The sequence below is a fragment of the Bradysia coprophila genome, unplaced genomic scaffold, assembly GCF_014529535.1.
Source record: "Bradysia coprophila strain Holo2 unplaced genomic scaffold, BU_Bcop_v1 contig_232, whole genome shotgun sequence".
Lineage (NCBI taxonomy): Eukaryota > Metazoa > Arthropoda > Insecta > Diptera > Sciaridae > Bradysia > Bradysia coprophila.
This window is the reverse complement of record NW_023503493.1, coordinates 3476574-3497005: the sequence shown is the minus strand read 5'-3', so window position 1 is coordinate 3497005 and position 20432 is coordinate 3476574. Positions and strand designations below refer to the sequence as shown.

Genomic DNA, 20432 nt, shown 5'->3' with positions numbered 1-20432 from the left:
TAAAGTACAAATAATGAAAAATGACCGTCTACCAATTCAGAAGTTGTCAGATTATAAGGTTTACACAACGAAAAAGGAAATCTCTTCTAAAGAAAGGACAGAAACTTTACTGAAAATTTTAGAAAACAAAGTTCCTAGTTACGCTAAAGAACAGCTTTTCCCGTTGATAGAAGAATATGCGGACGTTTTCGCATTAGAAACTGACAAGATGACCACAAACAATTTTTATGAGCAAAAATTAAGGTTAAAAGATGACACACCGGTTTATATAAAAAATTACCGTACACCGCACAGCCAGATTAATGAAATAGAAGCTCAGGTGAATGAATTTTTAAAAAATGACTTAATAGAACCAAGCGCATCCGAGTATAATAGCCCTTTGATTTTAGTCCCGAAACCCCCTTTGAATGGTCGTGAACGATGGAGACTATGTCTGGATTATCGCCAAGTTAATAAAAAATTAGTGGCAGACAAGTTTCCACTGCCTAGAATGGATCAGATATTAGATAGTTTGGGAAACGCAAAATGTTTTTCGGTCATTGATTTGTTCCAGGGATTCCACCAGGTGCCATTAGAAAAGAATTCCAGAGACATAACGTCTTTTAGTACTAGTACTGGGTCATACAGATGGAAAGTTTTGCCTTTCGGGTTAAACGTTTCACCGAATTCATTTACTCGCATGATGACAATTGCCTTTTCAGGTATTCCCCCAGAACAGGCATTTCTCTATATTGATGATGTAGTCGTGATAGGGAAAAGCGAGAAGCATCATTTACAAAATCTCAAAGCAGTATTCCAAGTGTTGCGAGACAGAAATTTGAAAATACATCCTCATAAATGCAAGTTTTTCGAGCCCGAAGTAACCTTTTTAGGACATTTGTGTACTCCTGATGGCATATTGCCAGACCCTAGGAAACACGAGAAAGTTAAAAATTATCCAGTTCCCACAGACAAAAACGCTGCACACAGATTTGTATCATTCGCAAATTATTATCGACGTTTCATCCCACATTTTGCGACTATAGCAAAACCATTGAACAATTTGACTAAAAAAGACGTGACCTTTGAATGGACTGAACAATGCCAAGAAAGTTTCGATACATTAAAGGAAATTTTGACAAAACCACCAGTTTTAGCTTACCCAGACTTTTCTAAGACTTTCATAGTCACAGTCGACGCCTCAATAACAGGTTGTGGGGCTGTACTGAGTCAGCTACATGACGACAATGATCTACCAATTTATTATGCATCAAAGTCATGGTCTAAAGCAGACGCAGTGAAGTCGACTCCAATTCAAGAATGTTTGGCCATTCACTTTGCCTTGACCCAATTTAGACCTTATGTGTACGGAGTACCGTTCCGAGTCCGTACAGATCATAAATCACTTATTTATCTATTTACGCACAAGACTTTGTCTCCTAAACTTATTCGTATTAGGCTGGACCTCGAAGGCTACGATTTCACAATAGAACACATTAGTGGAGCTAAGAATGTAGTGGCCGACGCCCTATCGCGATTAAATATTAAAGATTTACTAGATTTATATGGAAAAACAAAGACAGTATATGTTATGACAAGATCCAAAACAAGAAATTTGAAAAAGGAAACTGAAATGACGACCAATGAAAATTTAAATAAAACACAAGAAATAAGTTACGTACCGGTAATTGAACAATTAAATGCGCATATAAATAAAAAGATACCTCGAATAATGTGTACGCGTACAGAAGGAAGTAAAGACGAGGTAATAGAGCTCAATATATACGAAAATTATAAGAAACTGATCAGTATGAAAGTTCCGGTAGAAATACGCAATGATTTATCAATTCTCGAGAAAGTAATTAATAGTTTACAAGAAATTGCGATAAAGAAAAATTTTAACGAAATTCAGTGGTCGCTAAACGATATTATGTTCAAATTTGTATCAATTAACGTTTTTAAAGAAATTTGCAAAAATAAATTGAATAAACTACGAATAGTGTTAATTAAAAGCCCGATTTTGATCAATGATAAGACAAAACAAAATGAACTCTTAATGTACTTTCATGACAATCCGATTTTTGGAGGACATGTAGGTCACAAGAAACTCTACGCAAACTTAAGGAGTTATTATGCCTGGAAAGGCATGAGGCGAGATGTTGCCTCTTTTGTCAAAAGTTGTACGAAGTGCAAACTAACGAAAGTCAGTGTGAAGAACAAAGAAGCCCTCGTATTAACAAATACTCCCCAGGCCCCCTTTGATGTAGTAGTGATAGATACCATAGGCCCATTGCCTACTTCCCTTAATGGAAATCGCTATGCGATTACGTTAATTTGCGATTTAAGCAAATACTTGGTAATCATTCCTATTCCGGACAAACAGGCTCTTACGGTAGCCAGAGCTATTTTCAATAATTTCGTGTTAATCTTCGGCCTGATGAAACAGGTCATCACCGATCTGGGAACGGAATATGTGAATTCAGTGTTAGAAAGACTATGGGTCCTTTTCCATGTGACCCACAGCAAATCCACTGCTTATCACCATCAGACAGTGGGTACAGCAGAGAGGAGTCACAGAACGTTTAACGAGTATGTCAGAACTTACATTTCCGGTCAGCTCGATAACTGGGAAGAATATTCAAAATATTTCTCGTTCTGTTATAATATCTCCCATCACGCGTCTTATGATTTCAAATACTCCCCCTATGAATTGATATTTTGTAAGAGCCCAGTGCTCCCATTCGATTGGATGGATGGTCGAATTGACCCAATCTATAATATCGATGACTTTAGCAGGGAAGCGAAGTGCAGACTACAAAGAGCACACGTAGACGCCAGAAATCTTATTGACAAGATGAAACTAAGGAACAAAATGAATTATGACCGTTCTGCCAAACCGATAGAATTAGAGTTAAATAATACAGTAAAGTTGTTTAAGGAGCCATATGATAAACATTCGGAACGCTACGACGGTCCATTCATAGTTAAGGATATCCAAGGATCAAATGTTACGATCACAGATGGCGACAAGTTTTTGAAAACTGTGCATAAAGATAGAGTCCGAAAATATGAATGAATCGTCACAAAAATAAAAGAATGATTTTAATATTTTTATGATTTTATTGTGAAGTTTTATTTTTAAATTAAGGTTAAAGATTAAGGGTTAATTTACAATTTAATTTTTATTTCAATCTGCAATTCAGTTTGAAATTATGTTATCATAAATTTCTTTAAAAAAAAAAAGGGACGGTGAGAGTCGCAATCTCACAAAGTGAAATCAAATCCCAAAAATTAATAAATTATAAGCAATGGTTAGTTTTAAGACTAAGAAAAGTTTAACTTTCAAAAGGAAATAAATAATGTACGAAATAAATAATAATACGATTGGCATACACCAATCTAGCCGAAGAGGGATGGTGTAGTGCCCCTTACTATATTAAGTAAGAGAGAAGTAAGTTCTCTCTCTTTAGTATAAGAACCATGAATATGTTACTTAAGTGAATAAAGAATCATTCCATATTATATCGTCAAGCAGTGCGTTTCACTTAATACAACACTCCCGTTAAGACTATATATACCAATTATATATATACAATACTCTTCCGGGAACTTGGCTTCAAACTTCTGTGGCTGTTCTGGATCACCGTTGGGTTGCGACAAAATGTTTACGCTAGAAAGTTCGGTTGACACGAAAAACAGAGGTAAACAACGTAAAACTCATCATGTCCGGAGCGATAGTGGAGGACTTGACGCAGTCTAACCCCCGAAAAAAGAACGAAGAAAATTTTTTGTGAAGCGGCAACTATGTACAGGCGAGAATTCTACTTTAGCCAAAACGTCCAATATCGTAACCAAATTATTTTTAAACTATTTTCACTTGAAATACTAAGAAAATGAGCTATCACACGCCAACCAAACTGCTCGGGAGCCGTTTTCTAAGTCGTCATTTTCAGTACAAACACATGAAAAATGGCATTCTCCAAACAATTTTCGCCAAATTTCCGATTTTAGTCAAATTTTCGATTTTCGTCAAATTTTCAAATTTCCCAAAAATTCGTCATGTTTTTGTGAAATTTCGTCAAATTTTCAATTTTCGTCAAATTTCCGATTTTAGTCAAATTTTCGATTTTCGTCAAATTTTCAAATTTCCTAAAAATTCGTCATGTTTTTGTGAAATTTCGTCAAATTTTCAATTTTCGTCAAATTTCCGACCTTAGTCAAATTTTCGATTTTCGTCAAATTTTCAAATTTCCCAAAAATTCGTCATGTTTTTGTGAAATTTCGTCAAATTTTCAATTTTCGTCAAATTTTCGATTTTCGTCAAATTTTCAAATTTCCTAAAAATTCGTCATATTTTTGTGAAATTTCGTCAAATTTTCAATTTTCGTCAAATTTTTTACCTAAAATTTCCAAAACGAGTGATATACCAATAAAATCTCTACGAGGAATGTGTGACGCAGTCTTTGTAGTGCAATTTCTAAAATGAATGCTATCGCTAGAGTTGACGCTTTCAGCTTCGTTACGCAAAAATTAAAATTTACACCCAATTAGTTCAAACAAGCTGGCTTAGTTTTTCTCGTCATCTGCCAAATAATTTTTACCAACAAAAATTTTACCAAAAAAATCTGCGTCGCATGTGGCAGATAAATTTTCTTGTTCCTGAACATCTGCCACTTTGCGACGCAGATTTTTTTGGTAAAATTTTGGTTGTTTCCAGTCAAATTTTATTTTGGTAAAAATTATTTGGCAGATGATGAGGAAAACTAAGCCAGTTTGTTTGAACTAATTGGGTCTACAATTTAATGTTTGCGTAACGAAGCTGAAAGCGTCACCTCTAGCGGTATCATTCATTTTAGAAATTGTACTACAAAGACTGCGTCACACTTTTCTCGAAGAGATTTTGTTGGGTAAATGTGTTTTCTGTTGAGTCTCGAAACAGTCGGCGTATTTGCCTGTTTCCCGCCGTTTTCTGACGGATCCCAATATCAAAATTATGGGAAATTCGGTTTGTCGATCAGTAACTATTGGCGAGAAAAAATATATTTCTTCTTTTCCTGTTTTCCCGCACCTTCCACTAAACTTTTGGCTTAAGGAAAAAATGACGTCAAAGGTTTCAACGAGAATGACAATAACTTTGATGACATTTTTTTCTATAACCACGTATCTGACAACTGTGTCACCATGCCAAAACGTCTATCTAGTAGTACCAAACAAATACAATGCAAAATTGATCCGGGTTCGACTCCGGTGTCAGACAAAACTCCATGGAATTCTTCTAGCTATTTTATCGCATTGGTAACATTGCTTGAGCTTTAAGCTTCATAATTTGGGTAGTTGCAGTGTGTGACCTAGCCCAGACACTATTAATTTGTGTGCATCGTCTAGACTACATTTAGGCGGGATATCAATGATGCGACTAACTTTCCTCAGAGAGTATTTGCATACTCGTAGGCGTGGTTCGGAAATCACGTAGAGCCTCTAAACGAACAAATCAAATCAATATTTTGAAAAGCACGCACGGCATGCCTCCTAACTGTTCAAACAAAACGAAAGTTTGATTTGAAAAAGCGAAACCTGTTCCGACATTGTTGGTAATAAAATTCATCTCAAGCGCACCGTGTCTAACGCGGTCTCAATGTCTGCCGTACTAGTTTTTACAATTTTACTGAAATTAATTATTGTTTGTTATACGGCAACACATCATCATATCACACCGGAGAATTATTTCGTTAAATAGTCGGTGTATGCGAGAGAGACGTGACATTGGAATGACAAAAATTGTATTTTTATTTCTTCTGTTGTGATGTAACATGCTTCACGAAATGTTCTTTTTTATTTATAACTGTTTTGATGTTTAGAAACAATAAAATGAATGAGAAATACAGCTAGATAGTTGGAAGAATAAAAAACAAAATTTACATTCCGACGAATTACGATCTTACGAAACGTTTACAGCATTCTAGTACGTTCATCAGAGAACGATCAACCAGTGTACAATTTCTCATTTTACTACAGCTCTGTCCGAAAATATACTAATCGAATTCTCCGAATTCTTTCGCTAAGCAGTTAAAGTTAAGGTATGGTTCAGCTTAAGAGTAAACAGTCCACCTTACATTTTCGACAATGAATTATCGACTGTGTGATGGACTAAATGAATGAGCAGACGTTAGGTAAATATTGTGAATGGCATGCTGATGCAGAACCTGTTAAAGCGGTTAAGAGATCCCTTAAAACGCGTTCATCATAACATCAGTCACAATAATCAGATAAAAGGTCGTCAATTTGTTTACTTCTCAGGTAGATCGCACGTTTAAACACTTTTCACATGCTTCGAAAACCGTACTCGAAAACCGAGTGTGAGAATACACATCATGTGCCTAAAAAAGCATTTATCATCGAGTTTCGTACAACGTTATTCGCAATAAAGGCAATGGAAAGTGCTATTTTTCGTCACTTGTTGCGAAAATAGTCATTTTCTTACCTCAGCTGAAACTTGAGGAGGCTTTGTCGTGAAAAACGTTGTGTTGACCTTAGTAAAAGAGTAGAAAATTCGGTGGTTGGAAGGTTTGGTGCTTAGCGCCTCGGTGAAGAGATATCTCGGTATTTCTATATTCGAACCAGACACCTCACATGTAGCAGTGTGAGCATTTGAAGTTTTTATTCTTCTTTTGTTCTTGCACAACACTGATACTAGTTTCTTTTGCTTGGGTAAAACCATTATTGTGGTTGCTTCACAACAGCCATCCGCACCACAGCCAACCGTGGATGGTAAGTCTGGTGATGAGAAAATAATATAAAAGTTGAGTTTCATTTTATTTTTGATTCGCTAGACTTTTACATGCAAAAAGGTATAACCTACTTCGTAGAGGTTGGTCATTTCTTTGCCACTGTCGGCCCGATGAGATGTGATATTTTTGAGCAGCACTATTAAATGCAAACCATCGACTCATATCATCACGCAGTGGTGCGAACCCTTCGCTATAGAAAATTTTCACTTTCTCGGATAGCTACACGTCTTAAATGAAATTTCTAACTTTTCTTCCCTATAAAAACAAACAACTATTACTCTATTTTTCAGCATTGAACTTTCGCCGGAGTAGGCTCAATGCTGAAAAATAGAGTAATAGTTGTTTGTTTTTATAGGGAAGAAAAGTTAGAAATTTCATTTAAGACGTGTAGCTATCCGAGAAAGTGAAAATTTTCTATAGCGAAGGGTTCGCACCACTGCGTGATGATATGAGTCGATGGTTTGCATTTAATAGTGCTGCTCAAAAATATCACATCTCATCGGGCCGACAGTGGCAAAGAAATGACCAACCTCTACGAAGTAGGTTATACCTTTTTGCATGTAAAAGTCTAGCGAATCAAAAATAAAATGAAACTCAACTTTTATTCCCTTGACTGTTAACAGACCATTCGACTGCAAATAGCTCATACATTGACTATTCCTTCGTTTCAACTAACAAAAAAACATGTTTTTCAAACAAAAAATTCATTTCGTTAGAAAATAGTTTCAGTGAATTACGTTGAATTGTGACAAAGCAGAAATAATCAATATTTTATTTTTCGGCGCTTTCCGACATTTTGTGGAAATTGAATTTCCTCAAGGTCTCAGAAGGGCGCCTAAATATGGCGCATTTCGACAAAGGCTACTTATTTGGAACACACCAAACTCCTCCCTTATAAACAGTTGATAGACTATTACTCTATTTTTCAGCATTGAGCCTTCGCCGGATAGGATAGGATAGAACGAGTAAGCAAAGACATCTTTTCTTGGCATTTCTAGTCATTAAATCTTTAAATCTTTTATCGCATACGGTGTGTGTGTATTGTGCGCTATATACACGACGTACATAAGAGTAAACAAATTTACCCTAGAGAGCTAAAGGTTCTGCAAGCAAAATTATATCACTAGAAAAAGAGATGTTTGCCTACTGCGATAAAATACCTAACTGATATAAGGCTTTATATAAGAGACTCGTACTAATACTCGCGCAAGCGCTCGTATACGTACACGTCTCTTATATACAGCCTTATAGCAGTAATGTACTATTATCACATACTCGCGGTGTTCGGATGTCAAAATTACTTAACTAGAAGTTTAATTCCGTTTTTGTGCGATATATTCAATCTCTGTTTATTCTATGGCAAGTATCCTGACGGGCTTAAGGTTGCCTTGGTCGTGCCTGCTTATAAAAAGGGTTTGGAAGATGAAGTAGGAAACTATCGACCAATTTCGCTGCTACCAGCGGTTAATAAGATTTTAGAAATTGTCATTCAACGCGCTCTCACTCGCTTCCTCAAGAGTTGCAACTTTTTCAATGTACGCCAGTATGGATTTAGGGATGGGAGCGGTACGCACACTGCTTTGTTTGAGCTGATCAATGTGATTAATAAGGACATTGATGATAAGAAGGTGGTCTCTGGACTGTTTATAGACCTGTCCAAAGCGTTTGACACAGTTGTCCACAAGCTGCTTCTCATCAAGTTAGAGCGTGCTGGGGTGAGGGGTGTTGCACACGATTTGATCAGAAGCAATCTGACCGATAGAAAGCGGTGCACGGTGTGTAATGGAGTCACTAGTCCGTTGGTTGATGTGACGATCGGTGTTCCGCAAGGTGGCGTCCTGTCACCTTTGCTTTTTGTAGTGTTCATTAACGATTTTTTCAAGCTGCCGATCCATTCCACTCCCTTCGGATTTGCCGACGATACGAATATGTTCGTCTCTTCTGCAGTCGTCGCTCAAAACGTTTCCGATCTATCCGAAGACTTGCGGGTTGTTGCTGAGTATTTCCGTTTGAACAAGCTTACTCTGAACCTGAATAAGACGAAGCTGGTTCACTTTCGCAAGCCTCATGTGAAGGTTGACGGTCAGCCAGTTTTAACCTTTAACGGCGTTGAGATTAATGTTTTTTCCTCGGTCAAATGTCTCGGGTTGACTCTTGATCAGTTTGTGAGTTGGGACGATCACATTTCCAATTTGTGTTCGATTGTGTCCAAGCGAATTGGAGTACTTAAGCGTCTTCGTTTCTTGCCTAAAAAGATCCTCCGCCTGATATAATTTTCTACTGTTCATTGCCATTTGACGTATTGTGTTGGCGTGTGGGGTTCTGCCAAAAAGTCATTGATTGAAAGGCTTCACGGTTTGCACAAGAGAGCGCTAAAAGCCACCCACCGATTGCCATTGAGGTACCCAACTGAGCGTCTTTTTAGCGAGCAATTTCCGAATGTATTAACGGTACAGCGAATGTACGAATACGCGGTCTGCAAATTCATTTGTTGTTGTATCAATGATCTGAAACATCACTCGCTGCAGTTCTCGGACAATCTTAATTGCTACCAAACAAGGTATTCATACTTGCTGAAGAAACCTAAGATTTCGTCGAACTATGGTAAACGTTGCCTGCTTGATTCTGGTCCGACGCTATTTAATGGCCTTCCGTCAACGATCAGAAATTCACTTACCCTCAATCAATTTTGTCGTTCATTGAAAGCGTATTTACTGACGCGACTCGATTCTAATTAAATTAAATCAGCTGTAAACGAAAATCACGATCGAATAAAGAGCAAATATCACTTCTATCTGTTTAAGAATTTAATATGAAGATTTAAGATACAACCATCACCTCATGGTACTTTTCGCCTTGCTAGCTGTCCTTGTTGTCTAGATTTATATCAACTTTATTAATTTGATTTTATGTTAAGAGTCATATCGCCAAGACTTCAGGTGATTGGGGAACAAGCCGTCTCCGATTTTAATGAGTGATAGCTCGTTGGATTCGTCTTTCAATTCTAGGAAACACGTATCTTTCACTTTTTCTAAAAAAAATTTGTTTTCTGTGAAAAGCGCTCAAAAGTGAAGACATGCCAGAGGGTACCGAAAACAGTTTTTCGACAATAACTCAAGAAAAAATTATTTTAAATTATTGTAATGTTGTACGAATGTCGGCCTTGGAAAGACCTACAGATAGAGTATACGCACTGCTTGGTGCGTGTTTATCCACGAGAGTTATGACTAAAAATATAGTGAATGTTCGGAGAGTACTCCTTCTCTGCAGCTTCGTTGTTCCGCGGATCTGAGTATGGGGTGTTGTAGTTGGCCTCACCCACTATCGTTGCACATATAAATGAACCCAGTACCTTTGGGCTGCAAGCCTACAGAAGTGTTGGAAAAAAAGTTAGTGCCAAAATGCAGATTTTTTCCTTCTTTCTGAGTGCTCTACAGCTGGAACAGCATCTGGAACGATACTACGATACTACGATACTAGCGACGCGTTTTTGTATTGATAACGTAAAAGCATAGTAGACGATAAAAAATGACTGCCATAGTGCCGTTCCTGATGCTATTCCAGCTCTAGAGCCCCCGGAAAGAAGGAAAAAATCTGCATTTTGGCACCAACTTTTTTTCCAACACTTCTGTGGGCTTGCAGCACAAAAGTACTGGGCTCATTTATATGTGGAACGATAGTGGGTGACGCCAACTACAACACCCCATACTCAGTTCCGCGGAACAACGAAGCTGCAGAGAAGGAGTACTCTCCGAACATTCACTATATTTTTAGTCATAACTCTCGTGGATAAACACGCACCAAGCAGTGCGTATACTCTATCTGTAGGTCTTTCCAAGGCCGACATTCGTACAACATTACAATAATTTAAAATAATTTTTTCTTGAGTTATTGTCGAAAAACTGTTTTCGGTACCCTCTGACATGTGATCACTTTTAAACACTTTTCACAGAAAACAATTTTTTTTTTAGAAAAAGTGGAAGATACGTGTTTCCTAGAATTGAAAGACGAATCCAACGAGCTATCACTCATTAAAATCGGAGACAGCTTGTTCCCAAAGTTAAAAAAATCACCTGAAGTTTTGGCGATATGACTCTTAAACTGTTGTAGCTCCTTAGAATTGTAACGCATACTGGAGCTACGCTGTGTGTTTAATGTAAGAAGTTTTTTCTTGGAAATAAATGAAATTGAAATTGAAGAAGTTTAATTCAAAATTTACACTTCAGGTCTATGTTGTTGTCTTGTTTTCGTTTATGTGATAAAATAGAGTACACATTTGTCACTATCAGTCTCGGCAAGCCTCGACTTCTTCGTGTGTAATATATATTTTCTCTTGATAAATTATGGTACGAGACAACTATCCGCTACTTGTGTTACAGTCCTTAACATCTAAAAACCAGCCAATGACGAGATTTTTTCAAATAATCACATTCCACACACATTCCACTGATTGAGGTAGTTGTCAGTAGTTCAGTGGAATGTGATTATTTGAAAAATATCGTCAGTGGCTGGTTCTTAGATGTTACAGACCTGTAATATCCAATAGAAAACAACCTTCACGACTTAAAGTATGACTTGAATTTACCGTGTTCTGATCCTTAAATTTATTGATCGGTGATTGTGTTGGCTAATCATATACACGTTGGGGCTGAACGAACTTTAAATAAACATGTCGACTTCCATCTCGGTTCTTTTCATAGCTGAGTTAGGGGAGGCGTGTACTATCCAACGGCACATGTTGCAGGCGCAACCGCTGAGCCGTTTCTGAGAACTAGGAATATCGTCGCCTGGCTCCGCGGAAGTTGCTGGACCAGTGTTTGAAACTGGAATCGGTAGAGGGACAAATTCTAAGAACAACCATGTAAAAATTATTGCTCTCGGTCATTTGGTCGCAGAGCAATAGAAGCTGAAAGTCGAAAATTTCACCTCTTCAAGCGGTGATGCCTCCTCGACGAAGTTCTCGATCCAGCACTTTAATAGCGTTTCTAGACAAGGTTAATGTGCTCTTTCGAATGGCAATAATTTTTTTTTTGAAAGTGGTCTCTTTTGGTACATTTTCAGAAAAGTCACTTTTTTGCTGACGAGAACTTCGTCGAGGAGGCATCACCGCTTGAAGAGGTGGAATTTTCGACTTTCAGCTTCTATTGCTCTGCGACCAAATGACCGAGAGCAATAATTTTTACATGGTTGTTCTTAGAATTTGTCCCTCTACCGATTCCAGTTTCAAACACTGGTCCAGCAACTTCCGCGGAGCCAGGCGACGATATTCCTAGTTCTCAGAAACGGCTCAGCGGTTGCGCCTGCAACATGTGCCGTTGGATAGTACACGCCTCCCCTAACTCAGCTATGAAAAGAACCGAGATGGAAGTCGACATATTTATTTTAAGTTCGTTCAGCCCCACCGTGCATATTCTACATTGACATCGACGAAATGGATCTCTTCGGTTTGCGAAATTGAAGGACAGCACAGCACAGTGCAGTGACGATTTTGTGTGCAATCATAGCCAACCTCGCAAAGGCGGAATATTATTAAAATTCCTGCAAATGCAGCAACAAATTTTCGACATTTTTTCGAGCAATTCAACGCTGTTATTTTCCTTGACTTCAAATATAAACATTGCACGGTTACTGATAGTGTTTAATTCAATCAAACGATGATTCGCGGGTGGTCTTAGTTATTAAAGATCGAGATATTGCCCGTTTGTTTTCGTCCAATGTTGTGAACGTTTGAAAGTAAAGTCACCGAGTCAGTGACTCTGTTTCTTTTTTCGTCGTTGTAATTAATCTTGCTTCCATTAAGCCTGAACGTTGGACATCCATATCTCTGAGAAAAATGAGAAATAATTTTTTTCGTCTCTTTTTGAATTTCAGATACCACCAGGTCAACCAGGTCACAAGGTCACTGAAATTTACTTCATTATCAAATGACGTAGGAACAAAAACAAAACAACGCCGGCCACTTCATACACATCAAGTTTTATGTTCATGTGGAGCACAATAATTACGTACATGGGAAACAATAGCACACGAGAAACATAGCGCATAACGTAGACGTAATTTTACTATTTAGACGGAACCGCAAATGACACATTTTAATGAAGACAATTAGATAAGATTAAACGACACTAAGAAGACACTAAATTACTATTCATACCGGCTCAATCAAGCAGCTCAATACTACCGATTCGAATTTCGCTGAGTTTAATTTAAGGCAAAAGCAACACTAACCAAAGATGTCTGATTTGTTCAGAAAGTGAGTGCGACACGCCTGGGAGTTGTGGTCGAGAGCCTAATATGGTCTTTTTGTTACAGCAATTTCATTACATACCCGAAAGCTCTATTTCGAACCACAATTGTGATAATCAACAACATTTACTGTATACCAACATATGTACTATGGATGACACTACTGCTGCCCGTTAAAAGTTACAAGCCCGATCTGTACTATCGCATAGAGGGACTATTTTTCCACTGGCTGCTATCGGTTGTGGCCATGTGGTCGTGGACGGCTGGATATGACAGTGAGTTGATTTTACTTTGTTTACGCTTTCCATGTGGGCTTGTGTAGCTTAAGATGAAAGAGATTCGGAAATAGTTACTTGTTTACCGAGGGGAGAGAATAAGAAATTCCGACAAGAAGTTTGCAACCAGAGCGAAGCGAGATAAGAGAAACGAAGTGACAATTAAGGTGGGAAATGTTTCTTCACACGAAATGCTTCTTCCCTAAGCCTAACAAAAAATGGGCCAAAGATTTGCTCAAAATGGACCGAAATCGCATTAGAAGAGTAGTAGGAGCGATTACGGGACAGTGCGGGCTGAATCGGCACATGAATAAGTTGAGGCTTTCGGACACTCCGAGATGTTCCTGCGATCTAGAAGAAGAAACGGGTGCACACTTGATATGTGACTGCCCCAAATTTCTTCAACTAAGACGCAGGATGCTCGGAGACTATACGAGGTGGTTCCTTCGGAAATTGCTGCAATAGGACCTGACATCTTAGACAGGTTCCTATCGGCAACAGGAAGGCTACCATGATTTACATGATGACCGGGAATGGAAACAAAGGATCAACAGATCTGTGTTTCGAGATCTTAAATGGTCGTTCCAAACTGATAAATCTAAAAAAGGTGAGGAAATTTCTATTTTCTGCCCACGGGTGAGAAAGACGAAATTTTCTCAACTGAAAATATGGTCAGATAACAATTTTGTCAGAAATGGAAACGCACCAGTGTGCATTTTGAGCAACAAGTTCCGATAGCTGACTTTAGAGACAAGCCCAGCGTTTGTATATCGGATCTGAAGGCTATGAGAAATTCTTTTGAAAACCTACAGAAATCGGACGCGTTTTTCAGCGAACTTTCAGAGCCCTGACAGGGATTGTGGCTAGTGGGAGATGATCTTTTCAAATTCATGAAAGCTACACAGTCGTGTGGGGTGTCGTTGGAAAGGTAATTGTGAGTTTTCTTTTTTGGACAGATACACTGAGATATGAGCAGTTCAAAATAGTGGAAAAATTTGGCTACTTCGGCTAACTTGTAGCGGTTTTTCTGTAACCGAAAGGCAATACAAAAACCAAAAACCCTGACTAACCTCTGCTTTCCAACGACATGAAACATTCATGGGAAGTGACACGACGAATGATGCGTTGAAGTGCAAAGAGAATAGGTTCCTTCACTCGAACTTCGAATCTCGAAGATCCGCGAACACGGCAAAAATGTGATTCAAAAATATTTGTTCTGGAGCATGTGCAGTTGCAGACTTACATTTTTAATATCAGCGAAAGTCGTTTTGAAAAACATCCGACCGAAATCGGACGCATTTTCCAGTGGACTTTTTTACATGCGCCTAGAAAGGTGTTCGACTCAAAAAGCCGAAACCACTTTGAACATTCTTCGAAGCTTGTGTGTCGGGTGAAAGGTGATCAAGAACCGAAAACTTGCTCTTTTCTTACAAAAGTTTCTCCAGTTACACAGGCCGTACAGGGTACACCTACAAACATACAGTTGGCGACTTTGAAACGAGTGCCAAATTTCGTTTCAACTGTCTCTCAGCTGATCTACTCATACAAACAAGTATTCTTTTAACGTATTTAACTGATTTTACCATTACCTGGCTGTAAAACAGCTGAACCGAAATGTGTCACTCATTTCAAAGGCGCCGACTGTAGCTCGATGAAAAATAACGAAATCCTATTCAAAGTTAGCTCTGGATCGACACACTTACTTATGCCACTATTGACACTTAGATAGTTTATTGCCTGGCACGTAATGTATAGTTTTCGCAGGATGAAAACTGACGTATAATTGACAACTTTCGCATGTGGTAGCGTGAGTTATTAACAGCGGTGCCATAAATAGATAAACTGGGTTAGCGCGATCTTAAATAGAAAGATTTATGTTGAAACAGTTGAAGTAAAAGATTTACCTTCAAGCTGTTGAAAATACTTAGATCTAAAGAAGTAACAGACTCGCCAATTTCGTTAGATTTTGACGTCTGCAAGAGGTTAAAATTTAACAAAATGAAACCCGCGAAATTTACGTTTGATTGCCGAGGATCTAAAGAACAGAATAAGACACAAAATGGGAACCTAAATTATAACAGAGAAATTATCTGCTGGACCAGTCAGTCTTCGGTCTCAACTGACTGTGTGAGTCTCTAAAGTGTACTTCGGAGCTTTATCAAAAACTTCCATCTTTATGTTGAATAGCTTCCAGACTTAAGGCCAGGTGAAGTTGTTCACATACTTTGCGATAGTAAACAACTTCACCTGGCGTTAATGCAAAACTTAACGCAAAACTTACAATAATTTCAGTTGTTGAATTGGGAGACGACATAGCACCGACACGTAAAAAAGATGTCCGCACCATGGTGATAGCCAATCATCAGTCCACAGCTGACGTACCGTTGATGATGGCCAGCTTTACCACAAAGCCAGATATTCTTCCGAATATAATGTGGATTATGGAACGGCTGTTCAAGTTCACAAACTTTGGAATCGTCAGTCTCATCCATCAAGACTTTTTCATCAGTTCGGTTAGTGAATGCAACAAAAACGTTCGCTCAATGCCAAACCATTTCAACGTTTTTTGATCGTTTCAGGGGAAAAATGTTCGTGATCTGTCCATAAAAAAGCTGATGGAACACATCGAGGAATCGTTCATTCCGCGGATGCGAAATTGGATGGTTCTGTTTCCCGAAGGTGGGTTCCTGCGCAAACGGAAGGAAGTGAGTCAGCAGTATGCGCTGAAAAATAATCTGCCGCTGATGAATCATGTATCGCTACCCAGAGTCGGTGCACTGAAGGCGATATTTTCGGTTCTGCCGCCACATGAAACACAGACGACGTCGCAACAGGGAAATAACAATTCGTGCAAGCAATCGACAAACAACGGGACAGTTACACAGGATAATGGTGAAGGTAATTGTCTCAGTTATTGTTGTTGTTGAATCAAATTAAGGGAAAAAGCTTCGCTTCAATCTCTATATCGAAATTTGATACATCAAAAGAAGTAGTAGAACTGTAGCTTGTTCTGCTAATATTCTTGCCGTCATTTTTATAGTCGCCTATAGTCTCTGGCAAGAAAATGATGTTTTATTGCCCACCCCACGGGAAAGTCGACCATTACGAGGCATTTTGCCTCATGCGAAAGTTGACCATTACAAGACGAATATTTTCGGTTCATTTCACGTGAATACATTTGTGAAACTCGCAAACTGACTCGTCTGGTTTTCGGGCAACTTGCTTCAGGAACTGTGTCCAACGGAATCGAATATTTTTCCTTGTATCAGAGTCACAGTACCTTGAAGTGATTTCGTTCTTTACAACCGTTTCATCGCTGTGTATTAAGCCAGAAACTGAGTTGCCGGATGTCATCGACCATGTCGACTTCGTTGATCTAGTGGCGAGGACCAGGACTTAAAAATTCCAAAAATTAGGAAGAAAAGTCAGGAAAAAAATCCGAATTTTTCCGTAATTTTTCGTAGTTCCATCACACCGAAGGGTCCATCTACTTCCCAATACTAGAACTCTAGAATGACCAGTACTTCCATCAGTTTAAAAAAAATCTTTTTTCTTGATTTGAGGAAGGCTTCAGGTCTCTAGAGGTTAGTTCTCATATATTTCGAATGTCCACTGTCCACTGACTAGAACAATAGAATTCTGGGAACTAACCTCCAGAGACCTCAACCGTTCCTTAAATCAAGAAAAAAGTTTTTAAAAAAATGATTGAAGTACTGGTCATTCTAGAGCTTTAGCATTGGGAAGTAGATGGACCCTTCGATGTGATGGAATTCTAGGAACTGAACTCCAGACACCTCAATCTTTCCTCAAATCCAGAGAAGACAACCAAAAAACTTCTGGAAATGCTACTTTTCCTAGAGTTCTAGCTTTGTAGGAGGAGATACGCCTCCAGACATCTCAGACTTGCCTCAAGTCCAGAAGAAATTTCAAAAAAAAACCGATGGAAGTACTCACCATCCTAGATTTCTAGCACTGGGAAGAAGTGTCACTCTTCGAAGTGATGGAAATCTAGGAACTGACATCCAAACATGCCAATTTTTCCTAAAATCCAAAGAAAAACTGCTGGAAATGCTAGTTTTCCTAGAGTTCTAGCTTGGTGATGCATTTGGGAAGATTGAGACCCAGTCAAATGGTTGCATATCATTCAAAGGTATCATAAGTCTTGTAATTTCTTGAGTGAAAATCGTTCAAGTCGTTCGAAACGCTTATTAATTTCCACAATTTTCTGGAAAAAAAAAGTTGTGAGAAAACAACTGGTGCTTCCTAGAGCTGTGGCGCCCGATTCTTTGATATGTCTCCAGCTCGGCCAGCTACCGTTGGTAGGCTATGTAATTGCCTTTCCAAAAAGCACTTGAATAAGAAATGGCCAGGTCAAAGTTAGCGGTTTTTTGGGACACTTTTTTGGTAATATTGGATCAAAGTTCCAGAAACCGCTGAGATCACGAATCAAATTTTTTGATTTTACGGAGTTAACCGGTTAGTGAGGGCCAAGAAAAATTAAGTTCGGAAACTTTGACCCCTTAGTCATATACTGCAGTCAAAACTCGCCAGCGAGCGAGAAGACTTTTTCTGACACTGCAGCCCAGACGAAGAAGTTTACGTTTACGGCTTCGTTGAGCTGAAGAGACAAGCGTTCCCACCTCTTGTATTGGTGAAATTGGTCCTCTCTCAATTACTCCATTTAACAAAAATTAAAAAAAAAAATCTTCACCAGCAGATCCCGCGGCAACACCCACCGCCACGGAAACGCGTCACTATCTCGACTACATTTTGGACATAACCATCGCCTATCCAAACGGTAAACCATTAGACATCCTGAACATCATCCACGGCATTCGTTTACCGTGTCCCACATACTTCCTGTATCGCCTCTATCACACATCACAGCTGCCCAAAACGGAAGACGGCCTCACCAAATGGCTGTACGAACGCTGGCACGAAAAGGAGAAAATCCTCGACGATTTCTACAAAAACGGCAACTTTTCCATACCGGTGGCCATGCCGCCGATTGTCGTGCAACAGGATATGCTACGGTTGGTGATTATCAATTTGTTTTTCATCACGTCAACGTATGTGCATCTGCAAATGTTCTACATGCTGGCCGATTATTGTAATCGATTCTATGTGCTCGGTTTTGCGTAAGAAGAACAACGGGATGTGGACGTGTTGGACAGTGTAATGCGAGGAATGTGGGTTGGTTGGTTGTTTCTGGAATTGACCTATTAGCGCACGGACACGATTTTTTCGGGTGAATTTTTGTTGTTGTTGTTACGAGAATTGAAAATAGAGAATTCGCGGGGGTGAGATAAATTTACAATTTACAAATGTAACCCGTCAGAGTGTGATTTGAATTATTGTATCTACTGCATTCAATTTATGTGAATTAAAATAAACAAAAGAAAGAAAGAAACAAATTTCCATTTAAGAAATGGTAGAGACAACAGAACATTTAAAAGAAAAAAACAATTTTTCCTAGTGTGGTAAGAGTCGTTTCTATTTAGGGAACCTTTTAGAAACGGCTAGTCATTTGCTGTCGATTTGCGAGCATAACGAAACACTCGAAGTAATAGATTTCATTGAGCCTTGAATGGATGAACAGTGAGTTTGTATCGCGCCACACACGTTTGCCGTTTCTAAAAGGTCGAAAAAACGTTTTAGCATTTTAGTATGGAAAACAATAATTAATAAGAGAGAAAAACTGTTCGGTGTTACCATTTTAACGTTAGTGACTTTTTGTATATTTAATAAATTGACCTTTCAAAACCGAGCAGAACCAGGAAATGAAGACGAAGTAAATCGAAGAAACAAACAGAAAAATATTTGAAAATTAACAGAGGGAGGTGCGGGAAAAACAGGAAAATGTGCAGTTTTGCTTTCTTACCAATAGCTACTGATCGACTTACTCGATTCTCTTAAAAATTAAATATTTTGTTTCGTCTCGTCAATACCTTTCATTTGATTTGATTTGATTTGATTTAAAACATTTTATTTATCAAAAGATTACAGAATTTACAAAACCAAGTAATCAGACTGATAAAATCATTACGGTGCCAACATCGATTAACTGTGATGTAGCACGAAGAAGCAAACCGGAAGTGGAAGCAACCCAGTCGACCCGTCAAAATTGCAATCCACCATATGCTTGTAGTACGAATGAATTGTGTGTCATGAGTTGCTGCAACGACGAGAATAGCCAGTAACGATCCTTCATCGTGAGAAGGACTTCACCCTGGAACGAAAAATCTCACGAGAATCACTGGTTCTAAAAACGTCTATAAATCTTTCAAATTCTCTACATGCCTCAGCAATCGGCTCATGATAGCCATAAAGCGTTCTTTGGCGTGGAGGACGAAAAACATTAAAGTGACGCAAACCGTATGGGTGGTCAGGCATATGACGATACGAATCAAATATCGTAGTCAACTTCGGCGAGTTCACTCTGGCCTTCAGCACATCATACAAGAAAAACACACGCGCGTTCCTCCTCCTAGTGGACAGCCGCTCAAGACACAAAACCCTCCGACGCTCGTCATACGGGGGAAGCTCATAGTTCCGATTTCTCCTTACCGAGTGCCTTAGAGCATACAAAACAAACCTCTTCTGTACAGACTCAATGGTGTCGCTGAGCTCAACACCAGAAGGAGACCAGACCACGGAAGCGTATTCAAGATGAGACCTGACATGCGCATTATATAGACTCGTCAAACATTTCACATCCTTGAAATCAGAACATATTCTCTTTAAGAATCCCAGCATAGAATATGCCTTCGCAACTTTCACGCTAATGTGAGGCTTAAAGGTCAGCTGGGAATCCAGCAACACACCAAGATCGGTCATCTCGGACACCCTCGTCAGAACAACATCACCAACTGAGTAGTCAAAGGTTCTTAATCCGATAAAATGACATAACCTTACACTTGGAAACATTAATAGTCATAAGATTGCTAAGGCACCAATTCGCAAAAGCATCAATGTCACTCTGAAGGTCAACAGCGTCGGATAGACCATTGACGACGTGATAAAGCTTAAGATCGTCGGCAAACAGTCCACAGTCAGCTCTTACGAGAACATTCGTAACATCATTAAAATACAAAATGAACAGAAGAGGCCCAAGATGGCTACCCTGAGGAAGGCCTGACGTGAC

General features: G+C 38.9%; 1 protein-coding gene across 4 annotated transcripts in view; it reads left to right on the top strand.

The window, feature by feature from the left end:
• Window positions 1-18690, top strand: part of LOC119075960 (acyl-CoA:lysophosphatidylglycerol acyltransferase 1-like) — a 31088-nt gene extending 12398 nt beyond the window's left edge. Inside the window, exons 2-6 of one of the 4 annotated variants that reach the window (XM_037182541.1) lie at window positions 12639-13020; window positions 13080-13288; window positions 15581-15801; window positions 15868-16186; window positions 18006-18690. In XM_037182541.1, coding sequence (XP_037038436.1) covers window positions 13001-13020; window positions 13080-13288; window positions 15581-15801; window positions 15868-16186; window positions 18006-18430 — 1194 coding nt within the window. In that variant the 5' untranslated portion in view covers window positions 12639-13000 and the 3' untranslated portion in view covers window positions 18431-18690. Of the gene's footprint in view, window positions 1-12601; window positions 13021-13079; window positions 13289-15580; window positions 15802-15867; window positions 16187-18002 lie in introns of those variants that run through there. The other 3 variants (XM_037182539.1, XM_037182540.1, XM_037182537.1) reach the window with 3 other exon arrangements.
• Window positions 18691-20432: the final 1742 nt, after the last annotated feature.